This window comes from Lactuca serriola, chromosome 3 (genome assembly GCF_051521515.1).
Source record: "Lactuca serriola cultivar US96UC23 chromosome 3, Lser_US96UC23_V15, whole genome shotgun sequence".
In the NCBI taxonomy this organism is placed as follows: domain Eukaryota; kingdom Viridiplantae; phylum Streptophyta; class Magnoliopsida; order Asterales; family Asteraceae; genus Lactuca; species Lactuca serriola.
Genome location: NC_136410.1, coordinates 239,421,297 through 239,441,461, shown reverse-complemented (window position 1 = coordinate 239,441,461; position 20,165 = coordinate 239,421,297). Strand labels below are relative to the sequence as shown.

At 31.6% G+C, this 20,165-nt stretch overlaps 1 protein-coding gene and 1 long non-coding RNA gene across 5 annotated transcripts; one reads left to right on the top strand and one right to left on the bottom strand.

Moving 5' to 3' along the window:
• The first annotated feature begins 670 nt into the window (after positions 1–670).
• LOC145096111 (NDR1/HIN1-like protein 26) lies at positions 671–1,297 on the top strand. Its single transcript, XM_079033879.1, has one exon. It carries the CDS (start codon positions 671–673, stop codon positions 1,295–1,297), a length of 627 nt encoding a protein of 208 aa, XP_078890005.1.
• A 5,878-nt stretch (positions 1,298–7,175) lies between these two features.
• LOC145093756 (uncharacterized) lies at positions 7,176–12,641 on the bottom strand. 4 transcript variants are annotated; one of them, XR_013703054.1, is made up of 6 exons: positions 12,402–12,641; positions 12,182–12,273; positions 11,129–11,279; positions 10,666–10,769; positions 7,561–7,664; positions 7,176–7,464 (listed from the first exon to the last, which is right to left on the bottom strand). It is a non-coding gene; the product is annotated as an uncharacterized LOC145093756 (long non-coding RNA). The 4 variants fall into 4 exon arrangements; XR_013703053.1 differs by lacking the exon at positions 11,129–11,279 and having other exon boundaries at positions 7,561–7,658; positions 10,666–10,782; positions 12,402–12,625; XR_013703052.1 differs by lacking the exon at positions 11,129–11,279 and having other exon boundaries at positions 12,402–12,624.
• Positions 12,642–20,165: the final 7,524 nt, after the last annotated feature.

The following is a 20,165-nucleotide window of genomic DNA, read 5'->3' as shown; positions in this document are numbered from 1 at the left end:
TCATATGTTTACATGTAACAGAAAAAGATGATGATTTCGAATATTTGTCTTTGAGTAATTAATTTTGTTTAGTAAACCCATCTTGTCTAATATCATGATTTTAACTAAGCTTTATCCAAACGTAAATATTAAAGGCTAAATTTTTATTTGGAAATACATAATATATTAATTGTTATCTTGCAGGTATTAAAACATAATTTCTAGTATCAAAAACTAAATTAGATATTTTGGACATTCATTGTATATCTTAAAACAATACATGATAATCCTAATTATCAAGTCGATACTAAGAAAACATGGATTTCATATCATTTACCACAATATGCCTTTCAGTTGAATTATATCAATCTTTCAAGAAGGAATTAAAATTTTCTTTCAAGTTATATATATCACAAAGAAGCTTGACATTTTCAAAAACAAAAAATTCTCGACATGTAATTAGTAAAAGAAATAACAAGAATAAATTACAGGTTAAAAATTTCCATAAACAAACCCGACAACCCTCATGCCAAATTTCTAATTCCTTTGCTATTATCGGAAATACTTGTAGACATAGAACTTCAAGATTCTGATTACAAATATATATAGTTTTCTTCATCGTCCCCCTCAAATGATTCAAATAACTAACAATCATCAAACATCTGCACATACTTTCAATCAACTTCTTAAAATGGCCGATCAATCCACCCCCGTCACATTCAATTTCATATTTTTTTTATTCACTACCCACTTCGTCTGTTTCTTCAGCTTCTGTTTCTTTATCTACGTGATATGGGTCAGCCTCTTCCTACATCCTCCTGAGTTTGATATCCAAAAAGTAACCGTAACCAACTTGAGCATTTCATCATATTCACAAATTTCCGGCGATTGGAAGGTGGATTTTATGTTTCGCAACCCCAACTCAAAAATTAATCTTTACTATGATCAAATTGAAGTTGTTGTCTCGTACAAGTCGAACTCAATCGCACAGACTCTTTTGCCACCATTTATTCAAGGAACCAACAACCAGACCACCATTAGGGCAACTTTGACTTCTTTGATGATGTTATGTGTCCATGATCAAGAGAGCATTAAGAGGAGTCATGGGGTGATCACTTTTGATGTGACGATGACGGCTAGGGTTCAGACTAGGGTTTGGTGGGGTATAACGTGGGCATTGACGGTTGATTGCTCTAATTTACAAATTGCGGTTGGTAATGGTGGAAGTGGAACTCTGGTTGGCGGTTCCAAGAAATGCATGGCATCCGCATCCGACGACCAAATGAATTCAACTAAATTTCTATACAGGCGATGGTAATCATGGAATTATGTGGAGTTCATTGAATTTACTAAAAGGTGTTTAGGATTCACTTGTTTAATGTTTACTACAACTTATGTTTTTTTCTTTTTAAAATTATATATATATATATATATATATATATATATATATATATATATATATATATATATATATATATATGGAAAAGTTATATGAAAAATAAACAATTAGGGACATATATTGGAACCAATAAAAGCATGACAACACATCACTTTGGAATAACTACATAAAGAACTTCTATAATACATTGCTTATGAATAAAGAAATGGACACGTGTCACTTGATCATTGGTTCCAGCATATGTTGTCCTAATTGTTCATTTTCCATTGAACATAACCCTATATATATATATATATATATATATATATATATATATATATATATATATATATATATATATATATATATATATATATATTAGTTTGTGCTCGAATTAACGGTTTATGAAAATATATTTGAATTATTTTGATTATTATAACTGGAATTCCAATACAAGAAGATTGTCCAACAGCGGCGACACGTGTCGCCGCTAAAGGTTAGCCGTGTCGCCGCTAATACCTTTAGCGGCGACATGTCGCTGCAAATACGTCGTCGGTATTGTTTCGTCGCTAATACGCTTAATGTCGCCGCAAATACTAGCAGTCGCCGCTAATGCTCCCGTCGTCGCTAATGCTACTTGTCGCCGCTAATATGTTGTCGCCGCTAATGAGGTTGTGTCGCCACAAAAGCTGTCGCCGGTAATACTCTTTTGATGTTTTTTTTTTTTTTTTTATTTCACATTAAATTTATAATCAATCCAAATATTAATCCATATAGCATTTGAAAAGTCTGATAATTTTATATAGAAATATTAATACATATTATATACAATCAATCCAAAATATTAATCCATACCACATTTAGTATTGTTTCAAATTACAAAACGTTTCATAAAATCCTAAAATAACTACTCGTCCTCATCATCATCTCGATTATTTTGTGGCGGCAATGAGCGAAACCACTCTTCCAATGCTGCAGAACAGACCGGGTCCTGTAGTATTGTTTAGAGCATTTGCAACTATAAAGAAAACAAAATATACTAACAACATATCAGAATAACATTATAATTAATTATACCGTTCCACTATAGCATTTACTAACAATTACCTGTGATTGTGGTTGTTCTTGTGTCATTGGTTGTTGCTTGTCGTACATAGACACAACGGTAGGGGGTTTACGCCCAATGCCTCAGATATGTCCGCGTCGAACACCCAATATTCTTTCAAAACAATCTTTTATATCAGTTGGTGCTAGACCGCTTGCCTCAGAAGTATCTTGGGTTCGTTGGTTTATCTCTTCGAGTAAAGCATTCTGTATTTTTTGAAAACAATAAAAATCATAAAAATTAGATTACTAAATACCTTTGACAATATAAACACTTATATGAAAAATACAAATTAACCACTTACATATTGTTGCTCGACTGCAGGACTATAAAATACCCCTTGGCGATTGGAATTAGCTTTACGAAAAGCTTCGATTCGACTGATATCCTATTTAACATTAAAATTTAGATTAGTTATACTTTAAATAAATATTTAAATATATCATAACTTACTTCTTTGAAACATGCATTGTTGTATGAGCTCGACCCCCCTCTGTTTACAACTACTTGTTTTGCACGACATTCCTTGTTTGACGCCGAACGCCTTAAAAATTTTGGCGTTTGAAAATGTTCAACTGCCTTCGCCCAATTTTCATGTGACATTCCGTTAGGGGGGTTGTTTAATGTGGCTTGGATATCTGCAGGCCCCCCGATTTCCTTAAAATAAGCATGAGCTTTACTTTTTCGGCTCTGTAAACTTTTGCAAGACTCGAATCAATGCTCCGCAACAATTGAGCACACTCCGGATCCATGTTAACCTTATCCAAATCAAATTTATTCTGCAAAACACAAAAAATTTAGTTAATTAAATAACAATCACAACTAAAATTAAAATTGTATCCAAGTTACCTTTAGATGAACAACTGCTGCGTTCCTTAAAGCGGGGGAAACATTGTCCCAACCAGATACGTTGAAAGGGACATTGTTCCACAAATACCTCCCAATTTCATGGGTGAACCAATTACCACGCTTCCCGACAGGGGAATATGTGATCTCCCTGTCGAAATCCAAATCTATGGGCTTTCCCTTATTTGCCCTTATCAACTTTCCCAGCTCAATATTTTTTTGACATGCCCCTCCTTTTTTTAGGAAGCTCGACTGAAAAAATACAATTAAACCTATTAGTCACGATAACTTATTATAAAATAATAAAAATAGTTAATAAATATATCATAATAAAACTCACCATCTTATTCGTGCTGACCACGACCAAAGCCTCCTGGAGGTGGTGGATCCCCGACTCCATCACCTCCGTGTCCAAGCCCCATAACATCGGCCATCATGGCCAAGAGTATTGCCCAAGTAAACCTCATCTGCAATATGAATAAAAGTTAGTTACCCTGCGAAATTGTAAGATATACAATATAGACAAACAACATAAATAAAAGTTAGACAAACAATATGAATTAAAGGTACATTTCAAATAAAGTTTCTATTACCAAAAAAAAATTGATTTTTTAATCAGAATCTTGATCATATGCTTCAATGTCTTCTTCATCCGTATCATAGTCAGAATCGCCATCATCATAATCAGTCTCTTCATCGGAAACATTATCGATTCTACCCGTTGGCGGAGGTACTTCAGTCTCGTCTTCATCGTCATAATCAGCATTGTTTTGAGCTACGTCAACATTGTTTTGAAAGTATTATGAGAAGTCAATAAAAAGTCTAGCTCCAGATGAAGAGTTGTTTTGAACTATGTCAACATTTTCGGCCTCCACATTGTCGACATCTTGGACAGAGTCACTGTAAGCATTTTGGACACGAGGATTGTCGGATGGTAGATCCTAAATATTTCGATGATTAACATGCTCGACGACACAACGAGGGTTGTTGTTTTGGTTTCTTCGATGATTAACAGGCTGGCGGATGTAGAACACTTGTTTGGCTTGCGAAGCATATATGAGTTGATCATCTTGGTACGCTTCTTTTTCCGTGTCGATACTTATGAAATTATCATCAGGAATATCTCCCATATCAAACCACTTGCACCGAAATATTACAGTCGAATAATCATATGGATATTGCACCTCCATAATCTCTTCTAACTGGCCATAATATTTCTCTCCATTCTCACCAACCGCTAGAACCCCAGAGTTTTGCGTTTTGCGTTGTGCATCACGACTAAGTACCATAAACCTAACACCGTTGACTATGCACGCAGTGTAAGTATAAACATCCATTTGTGAACCCATTGAAAGGGCTGACAACTCTTTGTGGAATTCAGGAGAGTTTTCTTTTTCCATCTGATAAACCTATTAAACATATGTTGATTTGTTATGTATTCTTGATTTATTAAATTTATGAAAGATATTTGTTTGTTAATTATGATTACCTTTTCAAGAAACCAGTTGGGAAATTCGGTCTTTTCGTCACTTTCAGGATGTTCAAATTTGAATTTTCTATATTGATGAATATATATATATATATATATATATATATATATATATATATATATATATATAATTGATGAATGGAAAAAAGTAACAATAAATAATGAAAGATAATTAAAAGTAAGAACACTTACTCGATGTATTGTCTGACTTCTTGACAACTATTCAATATAAACCATTCAATATTACGTTTCTCTGTTATATCAAGATGTTTGATTTGCGTTGCGCTCGTTGATCGACACTTGGACTCAAGCATCCAAAACTTTGTATACATTTGATTTTATAAAGGTAACTTAATTTGATTCTAAAGGTAAATTAATTAGATTTTATAATTAATTTAATATTTTCTTTTTTGTTATTAGTTTAATTTATTTAACTAACTTTATTTTAATTTTAATTTATTAAACTAACTTTATTTTATTTTAATTTTAACATTAACTTGATTTTACAACTAATTTATTATTTTTTTAATGTTTTTTTTAAATTAATTTAAATTTATTCTATAATTAAATTAAAATTACTAGAAGTACGTTGCTATTAATAACCTAATTAAAGCTAAAGTTGTAATGACCAACATTAAGTTGGCCAAACATTAAGTCACTAAAAGTATGTTGCTATTAAGTTGGCCAAACATTAAGTCACTAACGAAATTAAGCACTTTGAAACCATATACAATACATTACTAGAAGTAAGTTGCTATTAATAACCTAATTAAGTCAAATGTATACATCCAATTTGCATATTTCAATTTCATCCAATTTCATACAATTAAGTCAAATGTATATATTCAATTTACATATTCCAATTTCATCCAATTTCATACAAATATATACATCTAAGTTTCATGTTAAGGCAATGTGGTATAACTTTCATCCAATTTCATCCAATTTCATACAAATATATACAAATATATACATCTAAATTTCATCCAATTTCATACAAATATATACATATACATGTCAATTTTTTTTTGATACTTCAATGTAATCTAAACATAACTATCAAATTATACACAAAATGCATAATAAAACTCCAACAAATGTGAAAAAAACACACAATCCAACAAAATACATACAATCCAACAAAATGCATAACCAATTCATATATCAAAATACAAACATAATCACTCAACAAACTTGAAAAATACTCACTATTTATCATCTAAAACAGAAAAATCATAAAAAAAGTTGAGAAATTCGACCTTGGTTGGAGCAATTTCAGAATTTTGGCTAAATGTTGAACTTGGTTGGGGTTGTGGCGGTTTTGTGGCTGCCTTGAGGGAAGGAGAAGCTAGCACCGGTCCAAGAAACAATGTCTAGTCCACCAAGTTGGAAAATTTGCGTGATATTGATGAAAAATCGACAGAAAAACTCAGTGCGTCTTTCCGCTTTCCTTAATAGTCGTTAGATTGAAAACAAATCGGATGGCTGGGGTGAGAGTGACGCGGATCGCTAAATGAAAGTATTAGCGGCGACAGCCAGCAATAGCGGCGACACGTAACGCGTCATTTACATGTCGCCGCTATTGCTGGCTGTCGCCGCTAAAGGCGTCGCCGCTATAGCTTTGTTTTCTTGTAGTGTTCAACATTGTTATTCGTTATGTACCAATTTTGTGATTTCATTTTGTTACATTTTTATCTTATATATCTAAATAAAATCATTCAAAGTTATATATCTGAATCGGTTAACCTTCAACTAGTAGTTTAATATAATCTCTGTAACACAATATCTAGACGAATCAAAAATGTCTTAACCGAACCCTACATTCTATACACTACTAGAAACAAGGGTTTTAGAGACGGAAGTATCCGTCGCTAAATGTTGTTTGTGATGGATCAGCGACGGATTCACTCCATAGGTAATTAATAGGTGGCTAATTTCTCAGCGAGGGTTTTAGCGACGAAGAGGTTTTTCCTTGCGACAAATGTAGCGACATAATAGCCGTCGCTAAATGTCACTCAATACATTTACTCAGGGCATTACAGACAAAATTTGATAAAGTCATTCCGTCGCTGTTCTGTCACAAATTTCCGTGATCAGTTTTTTTTTCGTAGCAAATCCCTTGCAAAATTCATATACTGATTTTTTTTTCGTCGCGGATCTGTCGCAAACTTTATACATGGTTTTTTTCCATAGCTAATCTCTTGCAAAATTTTAATTTTTTTTTATTTCGTTGCTGGTCCATCACAAACTTTAGACATGATATTTATTCCTTAGCTAATCCCTCACAAAATTGATGCATTAAAATACTTTTTTTATTCTCACGAATCCGTCGCGAACTTGTAATATCATTTTTTTATTATGATTCTAAAAGAAAAAAATACTACAATCATCAAATTTTTATACTAAAAAACATCAAATAACGATACAACCAAACATTACAATACCAAAATTATCAAAGTTTACCAAAGTATTATTCAAAAAACATCCAAAACCAAAACTATCCATATAACATCAAACTCCTAAAGGTTTAACTTCAAAATAACATTTTAGCATCAAGAAATCCAAAGTATGCATCGGGAAATGAGTTTTCACAAAACATAACTTCAAAATAACATTTTAGCTGCTCTCTTCATTTCATGTCCATCCAATCATCTTCGGTTCTCATTCCTATAAAACATTATTCAAAACAATCAAAAGTATCAAATACAAAAGGTTAACAAGTCATTCAAAAACATCAAATACTAATGGTTAACATCATATTACCTCTAATTTTCAATTTCCCATCATATTTTGCAAGGCTGTATACATCTTCTCCATTGCTTCATATTTTGCATCAATTTGTTGTTGTTTGGCATCTATTGCTGCAACTTTGGCATCCATTTCCAAAAATATGTTACAAAACTTTGTCATTGTGGTTTATTAAAAAAAATACATTAATGTGGGAAAAATGATAATTTTACCAGGATTGGATATGCTCTAACAAAAAACCGTAAGGGAAAAATGTAAATTCCATGGTGCCTAAACGATGACCGTATCAAAAAAAAAAAAAATTTGTTGCTAGATCATGGAAAAATGACCATCTTATCCCCCCCCCCCAGGCCCTTATCAAAATTCTATTAAAAATACAAAATTTAGGGCAAATTTTTAATTTTACCATATAAATCCAAAACAATATGAAACCAGCGGCAAACAAAACAGAGCACAGATCACTTCAAGATTCTTCAATAAAAGAAAGGCAAACCAGGGGTAAAATGGTCCGAAAAGAGAAAAGCAAACCAGGGGCAAACAAAATGAACATGAAAAGAGATATGGTAAAGAAAAGAAAATCGACATAAATTGAATTTCCTGCAAGCAGAGGAGTATATGTGCCCACATGTTTCTTGAAAAAATCTACAACCTACACATCATATCAAGTGTTTATTAAACAATACTAATTCTTGGCAGAAAGTGGAAATAAAAATACAAAAAAGCTAACTTTATTTTCCCTATTTGGAAAATTTTCAAGTAAGCTAAACAATTAGCAACTATTATAAATTAATAATGTTGATTTATAATTTACATGATTCCCTATGTTATGTACAATATAGTTGTTTTCATAAAAAGTAACTAAGGACAAGAGTTAGATTACCATGACATGGCTTAAAACTAAATTATATTAAAACGTAACAATACTTTAATACAAATCAATGAAAAAATAGATAAAAGTAAATTGTTGTTTCTACATCCAAGATTTGTTACTTAACATGTAATTGATATCTATGACACCTGAAGTATAAGTATAACAGTAAGTAAATTGGGTTAAAACTATAGTCTAGGGCTGTTTTGTAAATAGGGAAATGACTTTGACCCATACAGAAAGATACGTGTAAGTGATTTGCAATCAAGGTTAAGGGTTGAAACTTGAAGACACTGAAGCTGCTGTTCTATCACATGAATCTAATGATCCTTCTGCAGTGCTGAAAGAGAAGTCGAAAAGAAGGAAGAACAAAGCTAAGAGAGTTAAGGACAAGAAGGTTGATTGCAGCATTGGTTTGGTAAGAGAGTTAATGTTTTTTTTTTTTGGAAGGAATGGAATCTGTCTAAAGAGTTGGCATTGAAGGAATTGGAATTGGAATTGAAATTGAAACTTTTCTTGTGAAATTGTAGGGTTAAAAGGGTATTTTAGTATTTGTTTGATGAGAAAGAAGTGTTGGAGTTTGTGAGTTCCGATTGAATTGAGTTTCATTCATATGCCATTGAATTGAAATTAAAATACCCTTTTTTGATGAGTAACAACATATTAATTAGTATTTGTTAACTTTTATTGGTAGATATTCAATAATTAACAATAATAATAATAATAATGTTATTGAAGGTATGGAAAGTTGCTGAGGCTCCGACGAATGATAAATTTCAGTACATATATTTTGCACATAAAGTAAAGAAGCTATCTGCATCATATTCCTTCTTACAACTTGACAGATATGCCCTTGAGATGGGTGACATGTTAAAAGCTAGTTCAGAAAAAGCATGTAAGACGTAAATGCCCTCCAAAACGTTGAAAAGTACCATGAAACTTATGTTTTTTTTTTCTTTTGGGAAAGTCTGGAAGAGATACAGAGGGCTGAAAAAAGAATAAGAGAAACAAAGGGGAAATAATTTGTGCCAAAGTGGTTTGACATGACGGACCAAATTGCTCCTACACCAAAGAAGAGCTGAAGCTGATAAGTCAAGTAGTGTTGAAGATGTTACCTACACCAAAGTGGTTTGGAAATGTTGCTCAAACTGATTGACTCATCATAACTTTCTCTCTCTTTAATTTCGACATAAAAATGTTTTTTTTTTTTTTTTACTTTTTCTTTTTCAAGTAGTAGATTTGTTTGAAAGTTTTGGTGGTTTTGTGACTTGGTAAGATTGTAATTGTATTAAATGCTTGTGTCACAAGTAGTAGATAAAAAAACTTGTTAGTAGTTATGAAGCTTTTGCTATATATTTAATCCTTATAAAGGATATATTATTCAACTCAATCAGATGTTGAGATATGTTTCAAATGGGGATTCACCATAAGGGATTCCCAACATATCAATGATAGTATACTTATTATGTATATAATCTCTATTTCAAACAAATATGGGTCACTTAATAAAAAATAGAGATTATAAGCACACTTTATAATATTTTAATAAATTAAAAACATAATAAACATTGTTATAATCATACTTTTATAAAACAAACTTTTTAATATCTTATTATATCTTACAAACGGAAATTAAAATACATAATTTTTCAAACATAATACTAATAAAAAAAGGACGTAAGGGGGTTCCTTTAAAAGTAAAAATAAATAAAAACTCATCAAAAAAGGGTATTTCTTTCTCATTAAACAAATACTAATAAAAAAAAGGTCCTTTAAAATTAAAATACATAATTTTTAATATCATATAATATCTGTCTAAAGAGTTCCGATTGAATTGAAATTGAAACTTTTCTTGTGAAATTGTAGGATTAAAAGGGTATTTTAGCCCATATACAACTGTCCTGTTTAACTGCTTAGCCCGTTAAGTCAAAAAAGAAACAACCCCTCAATTAGAAAATAAAATTTTAATCTAATTAAAAATCATGAAATTCCTCAATTGTTAAAATATTTATAAAGAAAATGGGTTTTACCACATTTTTTAATTTCAGAAACTTGAGTAATGGAAGGTATCAGATTCCATTCCATCAAGCAAAACAAACAACTTTTCTTAATTCCAATGGAATGAAACTTTTCATTCATTTTCTAATTCCACCACACCAAACACTACCTAAGTTTTTATAAAATTAAAAACCAAACATATATAAAATAAAAAATAAAAAAATAAAAAAATAAAAAAGTGAAGGGTATCATACTCCATAAATGGTATCTGCTGAAGGTGTCCCAAGAAGATTAGGTATTAATTCCAACCAATGAACAACACTTTTACCAAGGAAAAGTGGTTTTCCAGTTAATACTTCTGCAAATGTACACTGTAATTAAAATGGTTACAATTAATTATTTAAATAGATAAAAAAAACACACAATTGGGTTATCAGAAAAACATAAAAGTGTTCATGATAGCAATTAAAGATTGATTTTAGATCTAAAATTAACTAAAATCAAATAGAAAATGGAATTAACAGTGTTCAAGATTGACTCAAAGAATTTGGAAAAACATAAGGGTATATCTGGAAATGAACCATGACTAGGTAAATATAAGCTTTAAAACAGAATGTGAAACCGAGGAAGAGTTGTGGAAGCAATATGGAATTTTATTCTAGTCTACTGGTATTTATAGTATTAAGGTGCATTCAGGTTGTTATTAGGGAAACTCACAGCAAAATGGAAATCCCATGTCTTCTCTAACCGGGGTTCAAATTCTCAACAAACTATGATGAATTCAATGCAGCCCACTTCTAGTCTTGACCCAAGTCAAAGTATGAGTGGAAGTGGGGCCTAACAAGTGAACATGAATCCTATGGGTTCCCTACAGCCGAACCCAAACATGCTTCATATTAAACAACAAGAACAGCTTCTTCAAAGCCAACAACTGAAGCAATTTCAAAATCGCGAAATGCTACAACAATTTCTTCAGAAACAAGAACAACAACAACAATTCATACAACAGGGGACTCAAGTTAACCAAATGACTCAGCTTCATGATATCAAAACACAGACAACAACAGCAACAAATGGGCGGTGTGAAACCGGGGACTTTTCAACAGGTGGCGGGACAGCGGGCGGGGTACCACCAACAAATGAAGCTAGGTGGCAGTCCGTTTTCACCTCTGTTAATCCCAGGTGGGGTCCCCACAAATTTCTCAACACGCTTCTCCACAGATTGAGGGACATAATATGTTTAAACCTACTAACTCGCCTTTTACTGTTCCTTCACCTTCAACTCCTGGAGCTTATCCTTTACCAGGGGATTTAATGGGTGGTGTTGGTGTGTCAACTTTGAGTTAATGTATGTGTGTGTGTTTATGTGTCTGTGTATATCTCTCAGTGTAAGAGCATAAGGCTTTTTATGGTCATACCAAATTGCATTAATTTCTTTGAATTCCATATGCTGTATATTCAGAGAGGAACAGAAGTTGAAAGACTCCAATGGCTATCAGAGTAATAATGCCCTTGCCTATTTACCTCTAATTCACTCAAACATTTCACACTAACTAGCATTGTGATTGGAGCTTGCAATATTACGCCCAAAACACCTTGGAATTTTCCAGCTTTAACAACTTTGCATATCAGGGGCATTGTATTATGTGGAGGAATGACGATTGAAAAAGGAAAAAAAATGGAGAAATTAAACCCTAATGTAATATATTGTGCAACTAAATCAAACCTAACCTAATATATGACTAAAGCAAATAAAATCAAGAGATTTACCTGAATCGGAAGTTAACGAAGAATAATTTCAGATTTTAAAATTGTGAAGGCTGTCAGAATCAGAAGCCACAATGGTCCGTTCTTGTCGTCATCTGTTTGAACAGAGAGGGTGAAATTAGGTTAAGCAAGCTGCAACTCGAGAGTGTCGTCAATTTCAGATTTGGGTGAGAGCGTGTTCAATTGGAGTGACAAATCTGATTTGGGACAGAAGAAAACTTACACAACGTTTGGAATTGGAGCATCAATTTTAGCGAGAGATCGTCAATGTTAAAAACATAGCGTGCATATGCTCTGTCGGTATTCTCTCGCTAAACACGTACCAGATGGCCAAAAAGTCGATCTTTTTTTTCCCTCGTTGAACCCTTGCCAAATGCCTTCGTTTTCCATCAATTACCGAGGGATAAGAGCACGTCGATAAATACGTGAGATCTGTAGTTGATCCCACGCTAAACACTCTCTAATATGCTAAATGTTGAATAAATAAAATAATTATTTAAACCATCGCAGATCTCTCGTAATTCCCTCTCAATAAGCCTAAAATTTGCTACAGATTTAACCCCTCTCTAAATCCGTTGTTGAAACTCAAGTTTCTAGTAGTATAAAAACCATTAATAGATTGAAATCGTTGGGCACTAATCATTCAAGTTTTATAAATAAAAAAAAAACCCTCCAACATTGTTACTAAAAAACGCTAAAGTGCATGTACAAAAACAATTTTACCTCTCCTTTTTACTTTGTAATAAAATGTGGCAATGAAACCAAGTTTATGGTATAATTAAGCGAATTTATGGGTGTTGGGTATTATAAAATTATATGGTTAGTCACATTAACTACAAAATAATAATTCCAACATTATATTGATATATAAAACAATGTTAATGTCATTACAACCCAACAAAGTTTTACTTTTGATTTTAAATAGTCACCAAAGTTTTTTTTTATTACCTGTTAATGTGGCTTCATGTTACAAAAAGATCCCTAATTAAATCCATTTACACCACCACCCCTGCGTCATTTCACTCCTCTTTCCACCATCACCTATCTCTGTAGTGTACACCACAAGTGGGTTCACATTCACTATAAACACAATAGCTTCAATAACAGGGCCAAAACCACCATCATCAACAACAATAATTGACCATTATTGCGTCACTGGAACTGATCCGATTCATATTATTATCAAGCCTTCTTCATCTAAATCATCTCCGATGTCGATGAATTTTGGATTCAAAAGTTGTAAGAAGGTTTAATCGAGGGGTTGATCAGAGGATTGTTTCCCAATCTAATACCAGTTGCATTATGTTTACAAATTAAACTAGGCATTAGGGTTTGGAATTAAGATACGATCATACATTCATACAAATATGTTCAAGGTTAGCTAATAATACTGTGATTTAGACTCAATTTCTTGGTCGAAAGTAACTTATGAGGTCCAACAAAGAGAAATGACAGATGATGATTTTCATCTACCAACCTGGTTGATGATTTTTGTATCATGAGAGTAGGTGAACCAACGTTCTTTTCTTCATTCTTTCTCCAATTTGGTTATATATATATATATATATATATATATATATATATATATATATATATATATATATTCAATGTTGCTCTTCTATGTCACATGGTGAAATTTGGGGAAAATCAGCTTGCTTTCTCGTTCAATGAATGTGTTTGGTAGCTTGTCATTACCAGTTTGGGAAGAAATATGTAGTTTGAGAGAAAAGTAGATGCAAGCTTTTGCCAAAAGAAAATGGTATGTTATTGCTTATTTGTTCGATTGATCATGATTGTGTTAATTCTGAATACGATTAATCTAACTAACTTGGATCTTAGATGGAATAATTGGGCTGAAAAGCATTCTTTATAGTCGACCAGGCGGAAGCATGTATAGACGATTGGCAATCTTTCTGATTTTGGGGTTCAAATCCCATATCCAACATTCGGACTGCTTCATCTTACTCTATATGCTATAGATCTTGCCAGTTAAACATCCAGGAGTTGCGACTAAAATGTCCAGATGTTGATTTTTTACAATTTTTTTGGAAGCTAATGTACACATGGCAATGTTCATGTCAACATAAACTTTGACCTTCACTACTAGAAAACTGGTGCAATAGCTACAGCACAATCCGTAGCTATTCCGTAGCTATAAGCGGATAGCTACGGAAAAATGTCTGTAGCATAATGGCCCATGGGAAAATTATAGCTACGGATTAGCTACGGAGTAGCTACGGAATTTTCCGTAGCTACCATACCTACGGAATAACTACGGAAATAAATAGCTACGGATTTCTACTCAATAGCTACGGAATTGAATAGCTACAGAATAGCTACGAAAGTTGATAGCTACGGAATAGCTACGGATTTTTTGTAGGTAATCCGTAGCTAATTACTTTTTATTTAAAAAAAAACAATAAAAAATTATAAAGAAATCCAGTTTTTTTCTGTCCAAAATATTGAAAAAACCCATTACATTAAACTTAAAATAATATTGAAATTCAACTACAAAACAAATATCATTATAATAAAACTAATAAACCTAAAAAAGTATCAAATACAAATACATATTACTAATTAACATTGTCTAATGATACACATAATAAGTGTCAACTACAAATGTTTAAATAAGTGCTTACAAAATAAAATTGAAATTTTTTTGATGGATTACTTGGCAAAGGAAGTATCAAACTAACAACGTGCAAGCTTGCCTGAAAAATATAAAAACAAGTATCAATTACTAATTGAAAGAATGTGCAACTGTTATTTAGTTACAATAAGTTAGTTATAAATTTCTTTTAGCATATAAAAGAAATCATATTATGCAAGCGATGTTAATAATACTGTGGGAATTATTTATCATGGTAACTAATATTCATACCATTCAAACTAATTTTAACACATGAATGCTAACAGATACAAAATATCATCTAACAAACGTCATTTTTTTCGCTCCATTTTTTTCACACCTCTATTATACATGATTATCTATATTTTCACCAATTTATAGCTATTAATATCATTTATAAAGGCGTGTATACATACGAGATCCATTGCTCGTTTAGTGGTTTAACACTATAATGCTTATGAATACGTTCACATACATCTTACAAACACGTATACATACACATATACACGTACACATATACCACAACTCATTCATGTATATAAATATATATATACAAACATAATCCATCAGAAGTTTGTGAAAAGTATAGACATTACAATGTTAAACTGTGAAACGAGTAGTTGATCTCGAAAGGGCACACGACTTTATGAACGATATTAATAGCTATAGGTTGGTGAAAATATAGATAATCATCTATAGTAGAGGTGTGAAAAAAAGGAAACGAAAAAAACAACGTTTGATGCCCGAAAAATCAAAAATAAGAAAAATCCGTAGCTAATTCGTAGCTACTTAGCTACGGATTAGCTACGAAATTCTAACGGAAAGCATACTCCGTAGCTAATCCATAGGTAAATATTATCTGTAGGTATCCCGTAGCTATTCCGTAGTTAATTAGCTACGGAATGGCTACGGACTGACGTCCGTAGCTATTCCGTAGCTATTCCGTAGCTATTCCGTTACTAAATTAGGGCATCCCATTCTGTAGCTAATCCGTAGCAATTCCGTAGCTAATTAGCTACGGAAATTTTCCGTAGCTATTTTCCGTAGGAAAACCCCATTTTTCTAGTAGTGCTTTTCAAGTAAAAGTCCACATCATCTTGGATTACCGGATGACTCCTTCAAGTTTTACAAAAGGATCTGAGTAACATATATTTCTTAACTTTAATTGCTTAGATTGCACAAAAAAATAGTTTAGGGACCTTTTAAAATCAAAGGAAAAACTTTGTTGGGTTTTAATGACATTAACCCTATTAAATAATAAGTCGCTTTTAACAATATGATAAGATAAACATATACTCTACTTAAATTTTGCAATGACATCTACACAAAGTTTATCTATGAATAATTATAAATATTATTTTGATTTAGTGTTTTTTTAACGATTATTATGATTAATTAATTTAAAGTATATTGTAACACCTAGGATTTCATTCGAAGTACACCCAGAAAAATTCATTTATCATTTAAAAGTTTACAATAATTTTGGTGTACATTAGTACTCCAGAATACAAATGGTTATCACAAGGATCATACCGGCCTCAAGTAAAGGATCGAACCAGGCGTCACAATAATATACCTGCAAAACAAATCATCATAACAACATAAGCATCATGGCTTAGTGAATAATAACTACTAAAACATAATGAGATAAATCATATAAATCACATTATAAGTTATTTCTCACTTATGTAATAATTAATTTATATAACTGGTGGTATTATTATAACCAACCTCTTAGTAACATTTTATCACTCCTCAAAATCTATCTCTAAATCAGTAATCTATTTCTCAATCAGTAACATATCTCTCATTCGTGATCACTTTCCCGATTAATGATCTCTCTCTCTCTCTCTCTCTCTTACAAATAATCTATCAATTATAATTTATCTTTCAATTAATATTGTGTCTCTCAATTGATGATCTAATTCTAATCAATGATCTATCTCCTAATCATACTATCTCTCTGTATTAAGATCTATCTCTTTAAATGAGAATTAATCTCTCTATCCTAATCTATCATTTGCTCTTGACCAATCGATCAATTATAATCTATTGTTTAATTGTAATTTCTCCATCATCTATAGTGTATTTCTCGATAATGATCTAACTCATAATAATGAATAATTTTTCAATGAAATCAATTATTTAAATCTTTGCACTATTCATATATCGCATATCACTCATATCATAATATTATATATATACAACAAATCTAACTCATAAATAATCTATCTTTTAATGTAATATATTTCTCAATTATAATCTATATCACCAATCAGAATCAATCTTTTGATCATATATTTATCTCTCAGAATAAGCGATTTTTCCGGTATCAAGTAATTTCTCTTCAATAATTAATCAAACAAACCATGTAATGTATAACACATATAACACAATAATAGATGTTAGAGTAGTGTTACTCATTTGGCTAGTTAGCAGACTCCATTATCAAATTCAATCCTTCATTGCCTATTAGCTTGTCATGTGGTAGTACCTTAACAGATCTCATACTCAACCCTGTTTCTCATGTATAGTGGTATAACTCCTCCGCTACAATGTCCCGTATATGATTCCCGGAAGCACCTCAATCGAACGCGTCTAAAGCTATATCAAATGACTAAAAAACACTCATTTTTATACTCAGGGGTGCCTCGCGTCATGAGCATGATGATCTCACGCCATGAGATGCGTCCAGACTTGGTTCTGCCACGTGTCGTACCCTTTCGCCGTGTGTGTCAATGATTCATCGTTTCTCACATCGTGAGGGATAATTGCTCACTTCGTGAGGGTCAAATTGTCATGTTGTAATGGTCAAAAGTTGACCATTGACTTGACTTCATTAACTTTCTCAAAATAGCAACTTACTTTCATCTAAACTTCAAACAGCCATAACTTTCTCATACGAACTTTGTTTTCGACGATCTTTATATCAACGAATTCCTCTCAACATCCTCTACAACATTTCGTAATTATCTTTTGCAAAATAAAATTTCTCAATTTAAAGTAACTCCACACTTTATTCCTCTTACTTGCCTCATATCATTTTATTCTTCTAAAATGATACTTGGTCTCGGAAGACATGTATTACATATATTTATTTGATTAAATATTATTTTTAATTATTGCTATGGTAAACTAAATAAAAACTTATTTCAAAAAATTTATAATAAATTTTCACATTAACATTTTTAATAAATTTTACTTAAAATATAATAAAATCATTTTCATAACTTACTTCATCTTTATTTTTAGTTTTTATGAATTTTTATTATTATTTCATACACTCAATAACATGGATAACATATTTTGTTAGTATTCATTGTTTATTTAATATTTTCAACCATTTATATATATTGCACATTAGATATAATCCATGATCTTATAACAATATCATTTAATTCCTCCTAATTATAGTTTATATTTTATATTTTATTATTTATTGACTAATTTATCTAATATATTATATACAAAAAAAAATTAATATTCTATATATATATATATATATATATATATATATATATATATATATATATATATATATATATCTGTGTGTGTGTGTGTGTATGCATTTTGTAACATCAATAAAAACCTTGACCAAAAATTTCGTTTTTAATTATAAAATAAAACCATAAGTTATACACATATAACGATATCATATAATCATGTTACCACATAAAGAATTATACACAATACTATATGTCATACCCCAAACCGGAACGACGAAGTCGTTTGGGGGTGAATGACTTACTGTTAAGTATCACAACCCATGCATCATAGTAATCATAGTAGCAACAACTATCGTATTGATAATATAATATTTACATTGTGTTTAAAACATTACTTGAAATACATTAAAAGTACAACAAAAGTTAAGATGTAAAGCTCTGCCTTCACAACACCTGAGAGGATACCTGTCTACTAATGATCCTGAGAATACAAGTGGTTTAAAAAATGTCAACATTAAAGTTGGTGAGTTCATAAGTATTTTTGTTATAAAAAGTATACTCTTGGTTCTTTGGAAAAGTTCGCCTGTTCATCCATAAAATCCTATATTTTCTTTAGTAGAATGATAAGCACAATAGTTCCTTCGACAATCACTTAGTTTATACTAACTATATTTAACCTAATATTGAACGAACAGTTGAATGTGTGAATCTGCTCTAAGCCCACAACCAAACAAGGAACATAAAGTAAGGCGGAAGTTACACATTCCACTGCCTATCGGATATTATTTATATAAAATTATGATGTATAAACTAAGAAATTATAGAATTAACCATTAAAGGTCCTTATGGTATACTAGTTTAATAATAAATATTAAACCTTTTATAAATAAGTTTCTAGTTTCACTTGCTCTATTGTGAAACAATGTTTTCAGTAATATTTGTTATTGTTTTCAAAAAGTTCTATCAACAACTGATTACCTTTAAATAACGATGTTTACCATAGAAAATCCTATATTTTCTATAAAACCGATTTGTAGTGTTAATCATTCTGATATCGAAAAGCACAAGTATAATTACTATACTTACCTTAAGGGTATCTAGTTTTGTTGACAAGTTAAACTGGCTGAAGACTTGTTTACCCTGAAAACCTGGTACGACGATACTACCCTCCTATGATCACTTAATACATACGAGTTGTATAAAACCAAGATCGAATAGAAAACTAAATGGGTGCATCTGCCCTAAGCCCACAACCAAACAATGAACAGGAAGTAAGGCGGAAGTCACACATTCCACTGTCTATCAGATTCCACTGTCTATCGGATTTCAATCTGATCAAACGTCGATATCGTTTATGACATTTGTCACCCGCAGACCTGCCGGTCCAACTGTAGCTAACAGTAGATGTGAAGGATTGTTAGTCCCATATAGATCTATACACAGAATCACGCTCTCCCTCGAGGAGACTCTGGTTCATAAAGGTGGACTTCCACTGGTACTTAAGTAACTACCGAAGACGCGTCTCACAAACTAGATTAACGACTTTACAAGTAATAATGCGAAAACCTTTTTATAAATAACTAGTAGTTTGGTGATAAGATTCCTATGTTCCATAAACTATATTTATGATAGTTTATAAGTTTATTTCCATGTTTTCACATGGAATTTGTAAAATAGTTCATATGATCCATAAGTTATACCTTTTATAATTTATTTCCACGTTTTAACAAGTTTCATGTTTTCATTCATATTGACGGCAATATAATGAAATAAGTATAATTACATTTTCAAACACAAGATTTCTTGTATTCTACTTGTATTCCCCCCTAAAACTATTTAAAAAGCTTGGTAAAGTATGGGGGTATGAACTCACCTTATTTGAGGGATTCGATAGAAGATTCAATATAGG